This window comes from Pelecanus crispus, chromosome 5, assembly GCF_030463565.1.
Source record: "Pelecanus crispus isolate bPelCri1 chromosome 5, bPelCri1.pri, whole genome shotgun sequence".
In the NCBI taxonomy this organism is placed as follows: Eukaryota; Metazoa; Chordata; class Aves; order Pelecaniformes; family Pelecanidae; genus Pelecanus; species Pelecanus crispus.
This window is the reverse complement of record NC_134647.1, coordinates 2,594,912-2,608,771: the sequence shown is the minus strand read 5'-3', so window position 1 is coordinate 2,608,771 and position 13,860 is coordinate 2,594,912. Positions and strand designations below refer to the sequence as shown.

At 41.8% G+C, this 13,860-nt stretch overlaps 1 protein-coding gene across 1 annotated transcript in view; it reads left to right on the top strand.

Moving 5' to 3' along the window:
- The window catches only part of RIF1 (replication timing regulatory factor 1), a 36,204-nt gene extending 23,033 nt beyond the window's left edge, over positions 1–13,171 (top strand). Inside the window, exons 22-36 of the mRNA XM_075710354.1 lie at positions 1,020–1,062; positions 1,398–1,600; positions 1,788–1,887; positions 2,264–2,407; positions 2,468–2,470; positions 3,155–3,294; positions 4,281–4,370; positions 4,452–4,506; positions 5,860–8,637; positions 9,163–9,303; positions 9,572–9,649; positions 9,747–9,862; positions 10,568–10,721; positions 11,010–11,118; positions 12,006–13,171. Coding sequence (XP_075566469.1) covers positions 1,020–1,062; positions 1,398–1,600; positions 1,788–1,887; positions 2,264–2,407; positions 2,468–2,470; positions 3,155–3,294; positions 4,281–4,370; positions 4,452–4,506; positions 5,860–8,637; positions 9,163–9,303; positions 9,572–9,649; positions 9,747–9,862; positions 10,568–10,721; positions 11,010–11,118; positions 12,006–12,226 — 4,375 coding nt within the window. The 3' untranslated portion in view covers positions 12,227–13,171. The remainder of the gene's footprint in view (positions 1–1,019; positions 1,063–1,397; positions 1,601–1,787; positions 1,888–2,263; positions 2,408–2,467; positions 2,471–3,154; positions 3,295–4,280; positions 4,371–4,451; positions 4,507–5,859; positions 8,638–9,162; positions 9,304–9,571; positions 9,650–9,746; positions 9,863–10,567; positions 10,722–11,009; positions 11,119–12,005) is intronic.
- Positions 13,172–13,860: the final 689 nt, after the last annotated feature.

Genomic DNA, 13,860 nt, shown 5'->3' with positions numbered 1-13,860 from the left:
ACTGAGAAATACTTGTTTGTCGATACGCGCTTTTTTATTTTTTCCATATGGCTTTGCTTTTTTATTTGATAATTGTTGTAGGCTTCTCTTCCCAGGATATGATGGAATCATTAGGGGCTTGGTGGGGAGGGGTCTGGCGGAGGCGTGTTGATGATGCAAGAGGTGAAGGCTTTGCTCAGGATAAGGAAAAGAAATGGAGTGCAGCTCGGAGTGTTTTGGGAGGAGGGAGGAGAGGATAGGATAGGGTGCTGCCAGTTCAGCCCGTAAATGCTTTCTCAGAGCTTTTGCTGAAGCTTGAAGCAAGACTGCTACCACTAATCTAAAATTCATCTGGAGTCCCTGTCTCAGAGGCAAGAATCCACTTGTTCCTGTGTAAGGTTGAGTTGAACGCCACCTCTCTCCATCCGCCATCTCATCTGCCTTTGTTTGAGCATTGTCTTTCTAGAATGACCCGTTAAAAGGGAGAAGTGAGCGCTGGGTGTATATTTTTGAAGGAAGGCATACGCAAGCAGATCTAAGGATGGGAACCTCTTCAGGTTGGAGGTCACAGGCTTATAAAAATGAATTACTAAATGCACTTTTCTCACATTTTTCAGGGTGGTGTACCTAGGGATTTATTTACATGAAATTACTTAGTTTCGGTAGTACTGCAGCTTTTCAGTGCAGATATTTATGGGGCCTGGGAAATCTGTGTGGGGAGGAGGTCAGGAGCAACACAAGACAGTTAGAAGTTACTTCATAAGAAAACCTTTAAGTTTGTACTAATTACTACTGATCTTTCCATTAGCCTCTCTTAAAAGTTGGCATGTAAATAGCAGTGGGGGTTAAAGGATAGGCTTACTTGAAACTATTTACATCAGGAACGACTTAATCACCCAGTGGGAGGCTCGTTTCACGACATTATTTCATCCAGTTGTATACTAAAACTAGTGTGCAGTGCTTGAGTGCATTATGTGTTTAATTCTTATGCTTGGGATAAATGAGACAGCAAAATATAACTTTTTTGTTTGTTTTGGCAGGCTTGCTGATGTATCTAAAGTATACAGTAATCTTAACAACAAGGTAAATTTGCTAGAGAAATAGCTGGGGTTTGGGAAAATGTGTGACACCAGAGTTTTGCCATTCATCCTGTATGCTAAAGAAAAATTTAAAAATGTAATGAAGGTAGAGATTTAATTTTTAAACAACTTGGTTTTTTACTAAAAAGGTAGCTGAGGGGAGGACCACTAAGCTTAGCTATTAGACTTTTTGTGTGGTGTGGACTTTAAACAACTTTGTTCAGGCCATACTGTTCTCTGGGATAATAATGTTTTAAATAATGTCTTAAAGTTTTCAGTAGTGAATATGTGCAATATTTGAATTAAACTAAAAACCCTATTGTTTCTTCTCTCCCTCAGCTTGAAAAACTACTGGCCGAGATCATCCTGTGTCTGCAGTCTCACTGCACCGGCTCTTATGATAGCGAACTGCTGGAGCAGCTTGCTCCGTTGCTCTGTGTCGTATTTCAGCATAAGAGCAAACAGATCCGCAACCAGTGTGCCCACTTCTGGAACGCGACATTTGCCAAGACTACGTCATTAAAGTATCCTGAGGAGTTAAAGTAAGAGATCTTCTTCTCTTTTAAAAATATTTATATTTTTTTGAAGAGATCTCAGCTTATGTGCAAACAAGTCAGTATTGTTCTGGTTACCATTTATATTCTGCTTTTTGTGCAAGCTGGGATATCTGCTGGTCTTGTGTGTCTTCCCTCTCCCACCCCAAGTTTAAAATTCTTTTTTGTTGAGCAGATCTGTGTTAAGCCAAGCCAAAAAGAAAATTCCACTCTTGCTGCCTGGTTTTGAAAGCATTGACCTAGCCGAAGAATACAGCGGCCCATTCTCCGATACGGTAAATATTTTGTTGACCCCAACGGGTGCTTCCTTGTGTATAACTTCATGGGAATTGTTCGGAAGGTAGTGACGAGGTCAATTTTGATTTTTTTTTTTTTGCTGTGACTGGCCTGCACATGCTTCATGTTTGGAACGATCAGCTGCTGGATGAGCACTGTCAAAAGACTGAGCTGGTTCTTAACAGTTTATGTGCTTTAAATTCTTGCTTCTACCAGCTTGTTTGAAAGAATTAATTTTTAAGTTGTCCCCTACGTAATTTAGAGGAAAATGGGAGTGTGGGACGGTTTAGTTGTAAGAATTGATACATCTCAGGATGGGTTTGTGAGCTTGGACATTCTTCATACAATGCATTTGGTGTGTTTTTATTTGAATAGATGGAAAATTCGCAGCTGGACGCAAAGATAAGCGGAATGGAAGTAAGGCCAGGTCAAAAACGCGACTCTATATTGGCACAGACGAGCGAACTAAAGAACGAAGTAAAAGACAAGTCCAGTAATATGCAAGTAACATCTGCAAAGGTAAGGTGTCTACAGATAGGGGTGATAGAATCAAATCCGTTATATTCTGCAGCAGAACAGCTAGTATGCTGCTGTAAATTATCAGTAAAAATTGATGCATTTTGTGATGCTGAAATATTTTTCTTCGAAACGTACGCTGTGTAGCACACTTTAATTAGACGCTCCTGTTAAAATTCTCTGGTGAGGTTACAGATTGCTGAGTTTTAAGGAGGGATCATGGAAGGCTGCTTGATGGATGGAAGGAGTGGCAGCCAGATACAAAAGTCGCACCTCGGTCTGGTTGCAGGTTGTGGCAGATTCAGGTGTTGAGGCGGATCTTGGTTTGGTCCCTTGCGCTAGGGAGGGAAGGGTGTTGTGTTCTTAAGGAATTGCTGATTTCGTGAACAACAGTAAATAATAATCCTCCTGAGTATTGAGGTACCTTCGCCTCTTACAGGCTTTGAACTTCAGGAGTTCGGCTAAAGGAAGTGCCGAAGCCTGCTGAAGGGCACGGAGAAGGGCTTGCAGAACCTCTCCTAGGTGGTGGTGGTGTTGGGGCGAAAAAGAAAAATCACTCATGAAGCAACTTGGCACCTACTGAGGGATCTGTGCCGATGAATACGCTGAAAGAACTGCGGTTATTTGAGAACTGTTCCATTTAGGATGACTGTACCTGAACTATGAAAACACGTTCAATTCCTCTATTTTGTTTCTAATCCAGTTTTGTTTGGTTTTGGTTTGTTTTTTTTCCTTTTTTTCTTTCTGTAGAAACTAGAATTTTCATCTTCAAGGACTAGAAGTGAGATACTTCTGGAAGAGGAGAAATCTGTTGATTTTGTGTTTATTCCTCCAGAAACAAAAGCAAGAATATTGACGGAACATCAAAAAGAAGTGCTTAGGTCAAAGAGGTCTGTAACTTACTCCATTTTAAACTTCATGTGAAATGTCATTACGTTGAGTATGTCAGACTGACATAACTTCAATTCCTGTATCTCGGACTCCTATAGGTAATTAAGCCTTACTCTTCCATAGAAGTTACAAAGTTTAAAGCTAACAAAGCTCCTTGCTTTCCTCTTTCAAAGTAACCAAATTATTCTCTGATCTGCATGTCCTATTTTGATCTGTTATCTGTTTGGGGTTTGGTAATTTGGAGTTTAAATTTTTACTTCATGACTCTTCACTTGCAATGTGAAACGGAAGATGTCATTTGTCTTAAATCATTGAAATGAAAGGGGTTTTTTACTTGATCTCTGAAGGAAAGACTTCTGAATTTGAAGAGAATTCTTATGTCAGCAGGGTATCAGAAATTAGGATATACCCAAGACTCAGCTTAATTGCAAGGGAATCTTTAGAATTATCCTCTTTTTAATGTGAGAAAATAATACCAGAGTATTTTCTGTACTCTGGCAGCAAAAATGCAGTGTAAGCAAAACTTGTATACAGCGGTGCTTGACAGGAAGTTTTATTATATAGTTAGCATGTGTTGATGGATTCTTTGGGAATTGGGATCCCAACCATGGCTTTTTTTCCCCCAAAAGCCTCTTTGAAATAATAAAAAAAAAAGATTTAATGCAACTGAAAGTACTGGTCTTGAAATGAGGAGAGAAATCATGATCTGCAACCACTTTGCAGTTTGCTGCCAGCTGACGCACGAGGTTGCAGCAGCTGGTGCGATACTGCGTCTCTTCTGCCCAGAATGGGGACACGCGGTCTCCCGACAGCGAATCTGCTTTTTGTGCAGGACGCGCGTTGTAGGTCGAGTAGTCTTGAGAGCTTGGAAGTTCAGTCCACTTCATACAAGCATCCGCTCGCTTGTGGTTAATGCATTACACTGCCCTGCTTTTTTTTTTAATAAAAAAAGAGTCTGACTTAACCATTTCTGGCTTTGTTTCAGAGTTGGTATTCCTGCTATGTACAACACTTTGGACGCATCGCAAGATGCTACCTTATTTTCTCAGTATACTCAAAGCCAGGAAGATTCTTTGTAAGTAAAGGTGGCCAGTCTGTACGTTAAAGGCCTCCCCCTTTTCTGCTACACTTCTAATTTAAGTAACTTCTGTTTTAGGGAAAAATCATCTTTAACAGAAAATGCAAAAGAAGATAGTAAAAACAAGCCTCAGGTAATGTCTCATTGTCTAATGGTAATTAAAATATCGGAAGTATAACCACACCAGTGATGTTTTCTTCATATTAGGAGCGCTGGTAATTAATAGCAAAACTCTGATTACTGGCTATGATCTGGTTTTAAGCCTGATTTGGAAACTCTTCAAGCAAAAAAACACGTACCTCCCAATGTATCGGCTCACAGGAATAATTTCCTTTCTCTGTGTTGATTAATCCCTAAGGCTCTTGAGAATATCTTCTTTTTCTTGGGCTTCCTCTGTTTTTTTCCACATCTGAATAACCCGTGACTATAGAATACGCTGATAGCTTTTGTGGCTTGTGTTTCATTCTCGTCACCGGATTTGAATTTAATACCATTGCAGCATCCTTTGTGCTGTGTTCTGCTTTATATAATTTCCACTAGAAAGGGCCAATCGTTAAGCATTTTGATTCAATATCAAAATGGGAGGATTTATATAATTACTTTTAGTGTGGATGTATTTAAGTTTTGTTACGCAGCTACAGGTATTATAGGGACTTACAGATCAGTTGTGTGTATGCTACCATATACAGTATATATCAAATATACTGATATTTTATTGGGGTAAAAACAGCTGAAAGCCGTAGCACAGACTTACCGTGACTTGCTCTGGTGATGTCCTAAGAATTGTTTAATTGCCCAGCTTCATGTTAGGAATGTTAACACTGTTGACTTTTCTTCCATAACACTCCCCCCAACCGCCCCCCACAGATGCATTTTGTATGCATCATGCTTTTGTGGAACGATATTCACCTTTAAAAGTGAAAGTGATGGGTTGGTTGTTTGTTTTTTTTTAATGTTGATTTCTATATTACTCTAGTGGACCATGCTTTTAAACAGCTTAGCTATGTTTCCACATTTTCAACTGCTTTTGGATGAAGCTGTAAGGGCTTGGGGGGGATTAAACAGTAGATTTTGAGGGGGGAAAAAGAAATTGTAAATCCTAAATCTAGATCTGCTCCCTTTTGGAGAGGAGATGGCTAAACAGCGAGCTTGGTCAACTGCAGTGCCGAACAGACAGCAGACTTTCCATAAAAACTGTTTTAGTAAGGTTTGTTAATATGTCTTGCAAAACTTAAATAAAACGTTTTAGCAGTTCTTTGTGTTCTGAGATTAAATGGCTTTAAAAAGAAAAGAAAACAAAAACAACCCTAAAATCTTTGTCTCTTATAACTACCGAAGGTACACATAATAAAATGATTTGAAGGAAGGGTGGTGTGGTTTGAAAAACTTTGTGGCTGTCTTGTTTTCTATTCCACCAGAGCTTTCTTTTTTAATACTGTATTCATAGCAAAATGACCATGCTTTGCTGTTCATCTTTTTCGGACAGGAAGAAAACACAACGAGTGAAGGATGCACCAACAAGTCGGATAACATCACAGAGGACTGCAAATCAGATAATCGTCTTGAGAATGCTGCCTGTGTGAAAACGTCATCTGCTGCTCCCATACAGGAGAGCTCATCTTTAAACAGTGAGGGAAAGTCAAAATGGGACACAGCCAAAATGATTCTGGAGGAGCCATCGGTTGGAGAGGGGTTAGAAAAAAGTGCTGCGGAAACAGCTTCAAAGGAGCCCTTGGTAGGGAATGAGAACACTTCCAATGTCAGCAACAGTTCCACTTCAAGCGAGATAATTTCTGGAACACCGCAGCCTGCAAGCCGACGGCAGTCTTTTATTACTTTGGAGAAATTTGGTAGTTCAGAGAACAGACCCTTTAGCCCTTCGGCACTGAACAGCTTATCAGAGATGTCTGGCAGCGCTTGTGTGGCAGGTAAACAGGAAAATACAAACGTATGCAAGACCGGTGCTAAACCAGAAAGATCTGGAGAAGAAAATAAAAAGCCTTCAAAATCTGACTCTGAACAAATATTTACTGCAATACGAAGGCTGACTCGCAGGCAGAGTAAAATGGAGCACCAAGGACATAAGCAGTCCAAGTCGTTCATTAGGTCAGAACAAGAGAGAAGTGCGCAAGAGTCTTTTGCTTCCAACAGTATGGAAAATAGTCCTGAACTATCTTCTGTGGTAGACGACGTGGAACATGTTCTCCTTGCTCAGTCCAAAGTTCTCCATTCTACAGAATTAGAAATTAAAAAAGTTGAAGATACCATAGCAGAAATGGAAAAGATTCAGGCATTAGATACAGATTCTAAAGAAAATACACCCCCAGAGACGACCGTGTCATCTGACCAGGTGACAGGCGATGAGAGTCAGGTTCCGCTTGTGTCGCCTAATCAGAAAATACTAAGACGTTCTTCAAGACGACGGTCAGAAACTGTAGAAGGTACAGCAGGTAGTCAAGATAAGGAAGATGGCCACCAAAAGAGAGACAGACGTAAAGAAGACGAAAAAGCTGGGCAAAAGAAGGTGCCGCAGACTAAAGATGATGTATCCCAAAAGCAGAAAGCGGTTTGTGGGAAAACTACAGAAAATACAAATAAAAAGGAAAGCAACCTACCTGAGAGAACTGCTGCAGAGGACTTGAGCTCGAAGGAGTCTCCTGCTTCAAGGGGCCTCGATGAGGAAGGGAACAAAAGTGCTAGGAGGTCAGAAGAGAACTTGAAGACTGACACGGAAGGTCAAGACTGCAGCTTGAGTACCGTAGGTCAGAAGAAGATTGAACGCCCGCGATACCACACAAGAAGAGCTTCACAAGGTTTGCTTTCCAGCATAGAAAATTCAGAGGCTGATGGCTCTGAGACCAAGGAAGAAAGCACAAGGAAGAAACGATCCGCAAAAGCGAAAAATAGAAGTGATTCCCTTGAAGGTAAATTGAAAGATCTACAGCCAGGAAGCCGTAGCCATGAGGTGTCTTCCCAAGGAAACGAAGAGAAGAATCTGTTGGAAACAAATAAAGGTGAACCAAGCTGTGAAGTCAGCACAGATGCTGCATTGACACCTGAACCGTGTGGCCTGAAAAACCAAGTAATTCCTACAGATGCTGGCAAAGCTGTGGGGTCTGCCAGCGTGAAGACTTCACCTGATGCACAGAACGCCAACGGGGAACAAAACGAGAGCAATGCACTGACGGAATCCTTCACTGACCCGTGTGTATCTGATCAAGATTTGAAAGCAGCAGAGGAGAATAAACACATTGAGAAGGAAACAAATAGAGAAGACTGTTGTTCAGCTGTTCTGCCTGAATATGTACCAGGAGTAAATGCTTCAGGTGGTGATCTTTCCTCTTTGCAAATACCCGAGTGTCAGCACAAAAGAAGCAAAAGGCTGAAAAGGCTAAGGAACTGCAATTGTTGTAAAAAGTCAAAGCAGCAAGTAATGTCGTTGACTGAATCAAAACATGAGAACGCTCATGAACTGAGCGAGCCCCGAAGCACCCCAGTTCACACGTCTGTAAGTACATCAGACGTGTCTGGTAGTTCAAATTTTGATGAGAGTTTCACGCTGGCACCTTGTGCGATGAGCACTCCGTTGCATCCTCCTCAGGAATCCAGTGCGTTTAACTTGGAAAGGGAGAGAGCATCTGAAGATAATCTGCAAGGAAGTATTGCTGCAGTGGAGGAGGATCTAGGTAATCCAGAGTGTATTGCTGGTGAAATTAATGACTTAGTAGTGGAAATAAAAGAACCTGCTGATCAGAGTGACCAAACTGAACAGTATCTGTCTGCGTGTGACAGCTGTCCGGCTGCAGGGAAGCAAAGCGAAGAACAACCAGCAGCTACAGAAAAGGAAGAAGTCGGTCAGAATGGACAACTGGAGGAGATACCCGAGGTGCTGACTGTTGCTGGCAAACCTGAGAAAAAACAGATGAATGAGCTAGAAGGCGATCGGGATGATAAAGAAGCAGCTGAGAATACTGTAGGAGAAGCTTGTGTTGTTCAAGACAAGGAGGTGAAAGAGGAATTAATGGAAACCGAAATTACAATGCCTGAAAACGTGGCCTTAGACAAAGAAGACGCGGTAGAAAACAACAGTGTGGGTTCGCCTCAAAAGCAGGAAGGTGACGATTCTTCAGCGTTAGTTAACGAGAGCCCTAATGGTATGCAGGCACGCTGCACGTGGTCTCCTTCAGCTTCTCCATCCACTAGTATTTTAAAGAGAGGTGTAAAAAGAAACCAAGATGACGATTCCCTGTCACCGGCTAATAAGGTATGGCGATGGGATTTACTGTGATACAAGTCGTTCCGTTCCTAACTGGGGTCTGTAACAGTGTCTGCAGTGTCCTGAGTTCCAAAGATGTTGAATTACTGATTATTATTTTTTTCATTGTAAGTGACCTTATGCTGAAGACTTACAGATTTCTTTTTGTAAGGTACAGGCACTGGTGGGCTGGCATTAAGGGGCTCGGGGTGGGGATTTTCATTTTTGAAACAGAACGCCAAAGTCTAATCTGCTGCCTTGGTTGCAGCGCAACAAATGTTGACTGCGGAACCGCTGTATACACAGTCAGGGTCTTACCCCGGGTTCTGAGCAGCTTTTTACAAAATTCATTAAATGTTTCCTTTAGTAATAAGGAGGCCACGGTTTCTGTCCTTGGGTGAAACGTCATCCGTGTCGTTCAAGAACTTCAATGACTTTATTTCAAAACTGAGCTATTTTGTCTCCTCAGACTCGCTTCACCAGCCTGTGGTGGTTTGAGTTCGTGCTATCAAAACTGCTTCTCTCTAAAAACAGATTCGCCGAGTCTCTTTTGCAAATCCAATTTATCAAGAAGGACTGGCAGATGACATAGATAGGAGAAGTCCTGTTATCAGGTCCCATTCTTCTTCACCGTCTTCCCGAAGTCTTAAAATTTTATCTAATATTCAGGCTAAGGTAAATTGTTATGCGTATTCTGTGTGTCATAAGTACTTGCGTTTCTCGTGTATCATGGGTAACGTTGCCTTAGCGTGTGTTCATAGTCACTTGCAGACAATTGAGCAGAAAATCGGTAAGCGTAAGAAATAGTTGTAACTGGCTTAGCCTGACTCGTTCTGTTGCTCTCTGAAGACGAAGGCGCTCTGAGAGCTAGGTAGCTAGAATCTTATGATTAATTGAATTCCTACGATCCTGAGAGATCTTTTTTTCCTCTCTTTCTATCCAGCATATTACCACTCCAACCAAAGGATTTCTGTCCCCAGGATCTCGTAACCCTAAATTTAAGAGCTCAAAGAAGTGTTTAGTAAGAAGTGCTTTGGTTCATGTTTCTCTTCTATTTTTTTTTTTCCTGTATTCAGTTGTGCGATGGTTAATTTAATAATTTTTCTGTGTTGTTCAAGATTACAGAAATGGCTAAGGAATCACTGCCTTGCCCTTCAGAATGCGTGTATCCTGCCTTAACTGGCTGCAAAGCACCGGTTGATGTAATTTTACCTCAGATTACATCAAACATATGGTAAGTGGATTGTTGCTTTTGAAGATTACACTTTAATAGAAACTGAGTTCTTACTGAACCTACAAAAACAAATTTTTCTGATGCAAAATGTGATGACTTGGAGACATCTTTTGCCAAATACCTTTAAAAGGAAGGAGGCTGGTTTGGTAGGGGAGGGACTTTTGCTATTTGGAATTATTCAAGTCCTTTTTTTTTTTTTTTCTTTTTTAAGACAATGAAAAGCTTGCACCCAGGAACGCAGGGAGCTTTCTCCATTTCACATGGCAGAGCAGACAGATCTTCATGATCTGTGACAAAGCAGTTGGAGCGCTCTGTGTATGTACGTTTAAAAAAACCAAAAAATCTACATTTCGAACGTACAAAGGCCTGGTTTCCGATCTGAATTTTGATAACTTGTCTCAACAAACCACAGACGTGCAGTGGAAACTGCTCAGAATGGCCTTTTCTGGTGTACTCGGCTCCTTTTCCTTCTGCTCATATTACATGGGAGTGGGCTTTTGAGCACTGTTCTCTGATGGATACAGGGAAAACTTGCAAAAAGGTGTGCTGCTGCAGATAGAACAACATCACTTGAATTTTGGTTTTCCTTCACTTATGTGCATGTGAATTGACATTCATGTAAGGCTTCTTTCTGCTCCACCGTGCCAGGCAGAAGGGACATGAATTCTAGCATAATAAACCATTTTTCTTTCTCCCCTGCTTCAGCGCCAGAGGCTTGGGGCAGCTCATCCGAGCAAAGAACATTAAGACAGTGGGTGATCTGAGTACTTTGACAGCATCAGAAATCAAAACTCTTCCCATCCGCTCTCCGAAAATTTCCAATGTTAAAAAAGTTCTGAAAGGATATCATGAGCAACAGGTACAGTTTAAGTTTAGTGCCCAAAAAGCCAATATTTGCCTAACAAACTGCTAACAGCCATCACGAGGAATAATGGGGATTTTCCCCCCCATTAGAAATAGCACTTTAATCTCTACCTGTCAAGGTAACACGGGAGTTCAAGGTACAGGTGACTTGATTACAATATTATCAATGGGAATAATGATTGTATTTATTATGAGGTTAAAGCACATCCCACTGTGTAATCTTTCTTCTTTTTTTTTTCCCCCTCTGCAAATGCATCTCTTTTTTCTCTTAAAAAACCTTCAGGTAAAATCTCGAGGATTTGAGGAAATTGCAGCTCTTGAAGATGCAGAAAAGCCTGTAAATAATGTAGAGGATAAATCTCTTTCTGTAGACGAAGAAAAACTTGCAACAGGTAACTATTGCTGGCTTTTTGCTTAGGATTTGGGTGTTCCTGCTGTACTGCTGCTTTCATTCTCCCCTAATGGCAACACTTGATCCTTTTTTTGAGAGAGAGAGTGTGTTAATAGCTAACATTACCATGTTAGATGGATGTTTCAGTTAGCCACTTTATGAAGCCCTGTAGCAATGGCTTCTTAAAAATTGTTACATATTTTGAGGGAAGATGCCGGTTTTCCCTAAACGAGCTTGCATAACCATGTGAAGAACAAACCGGGCAGGGCTCTAAGTACTTAATGTTCTGAATCTCAACCGGGCACGTCTCCCGAGCTGTTACGTACCGCCATAACTGCTGTGGTTCTTCAGACACAAGACAAAGCAAAGGTAGTTAAGCACTCCCTCATCCTGAGGGGGATGATTCCCTGGATACCCATTTTGGGTGCCTAGACTTTTATTTGAATTCTCCTGCGCTTTTGGGGAGTTTGGCCTGATGGCTCAGACAGAGGAATCCATGTTCTTCCTGCAAGATACTTGAAGCATTTGGTTAACTGGAGAACAAGGAACTCAGGAGTAACTTCTCCTCAGCTGTCCACTGTCAAAGTTGGACTTTGGGGTAGCACGTCTCGAAGGACACTGGCAGTATCTGAATACGTCCGTTTCTGTCCTTAGTTTTATTGTACAATCCCGATCAAATACAATGAAGGTCACCACGAAGGGTAGCACGGAGTTCTGAGGGGTGCCTTTGTCAGAAGCTCTCCTAATGTGCGGAACAAACACTGCATAGGCTGCTTGAATCTGTTCTCTTGTACAAAAAAAGCTGTAACGTTCCGTCGCAACACAATTCTGCTTAGATTTAAACCCAAACGCGCAGACTGCACTGCCCTACTTTTCCTTCCTTTGCAGATTTGATTGAACCAGTTGTCTCGAACACAAATGACCAGCCCCCAGCAGATCTTCTGAGCCGAATCGACGCACTTGCTGCTCAGCTGACCTCTGAGGAGCTTCATGGCTATTCAGGAAGCCAGCTTTTTGAGATGCAAGAAAAACTTGTTGGCATGACAAACTGTATCATGAAAAACCTGCAGTCCCGCTGGAAATCGCCACCCCATGAAAGTTCCGATTAGTTGCTTTTAATTTCTAAATAAGGAGGATTTTGTTACAACAATTTTCCCCAAAACCTGCTTTTCTTACTGGTGAATTATTCCTTAAACTGTGCATTTTGTACTATAGAAGATTTTTTTAACACCTGTATGAGCAAAGTGTATCATGGTTGGGGTTTTTTTTCTTGGTTTTTTGTTTGTTTTAATCGGTGGGATTGCTTATTCCCTGTTAGAGGTATCTGTGTTGCTATGCATATTTCTTTCAGGTAGTGAAAGAAAACTTGATGAAGTTGTGCAATAGCAAAGACTGTGAAACCAAACCAACAGAGTAGTTAAATTATTTTTTCAAATCCAAAGTGTTCTTACTGCTGCAGACTCTTATTATTGGGTAAGAGATCCATCTCGCAGCTCTGCTCGTCTGCTGCCCGTTTGTTTCCTTTTAAGTTGCTGAAACTCTGCCAGCCAGCGGCTCTGATCAGCACCGCTTTGTACTGAGAGGAGCTCTGCTGAATTCCCTACAGCAGCAACAGTGCAGGAACCTGGTATTTGACAACGGGATGACATCTATTTTTGCATGTATTTTTGTAAGAATCACACTAAGCAGCTGCTAATGCAACCCACCCTTATGGGCGAAAGGCTTTGCAAAACGTCTCGGGCTTTTGCCCGTGTTCGTTCTTTGCAGCAGTTCTCCCTCTGTGGAGAAGACTTTTTCCTTAGGGAAATGAATGGATTTGACAAGATCTCCTTGTATATTATGTACAGACCTATGATGGCAAATGGTGGTTAATAATTTATGATTTTGAGTTTTAATTGCATGGAATGCATTGCTGCTTCTTGGAGACCTTCAGAGAGAGTTCTCGGGTTTTACTCTGGATATCTTAATATGTATATATTGTACTGTAGCTATCAAAATGGACAGCTGTTGAAAGGAGTTGCTGCAGGTGGTTTTAGAACTTACATGTGGGCAAATAAAAGAGCAAACAGTTCCCAAACTTGCTGTGGTTTGGGGCTTTGGTTTTGGTTTCCCCTTCAGATCTGTCCAGCCCTCCCTCAGCATTGCTTTGGGTTCGCAGGGTTGGGAGGGACCCTGAGGTAGGAGCAGGTCCCTGGGGACACGGTAGTGTCTTGTCAGTGAGACTCTAAATGTTCTGTGCCCTGTTTGTGCATCTCGTGAAGAAAATGACCAGGACAAAGAGGTGGCTTGGAGCTATAATGTGAACAGCGCCAGCCACGACTTGTCTGTGGGTTTGCTTTGCTTTCTTGAAAATGTTATTTTTGTGCCAGATCTGCCTCTTAGGTGTATTCATCTCTTGTACCCAGTGACCTGTGCGGGTAAGGGTGTTCCTAACGCATCTCGAAAGGGTGTTAACATCTCTGTTCAACTTACAGCCCTGAATCCTGCTTTGAGGAAGGACGTTTCCCGTGCAGGCTGGTTGCATACACCGCAACGTGCTGTGCGTCCCCTTTGAACAAAGGGCCTCGGAGTTAACGTCGCAACTCCTCCTGCTGTTAACTTGGTTTCAATTTTTAGTCTGTCTGGGGCACAGTATAGAGTGATTCCTTACTCCCCTCTTTCTTGGAGGCTGGCTGGTACCAGGCGCTGCAGTAGGTGAAGCCAGCAGCCACTGTTCCAGGTGTGAAATAGCTCAGGCAGTTCA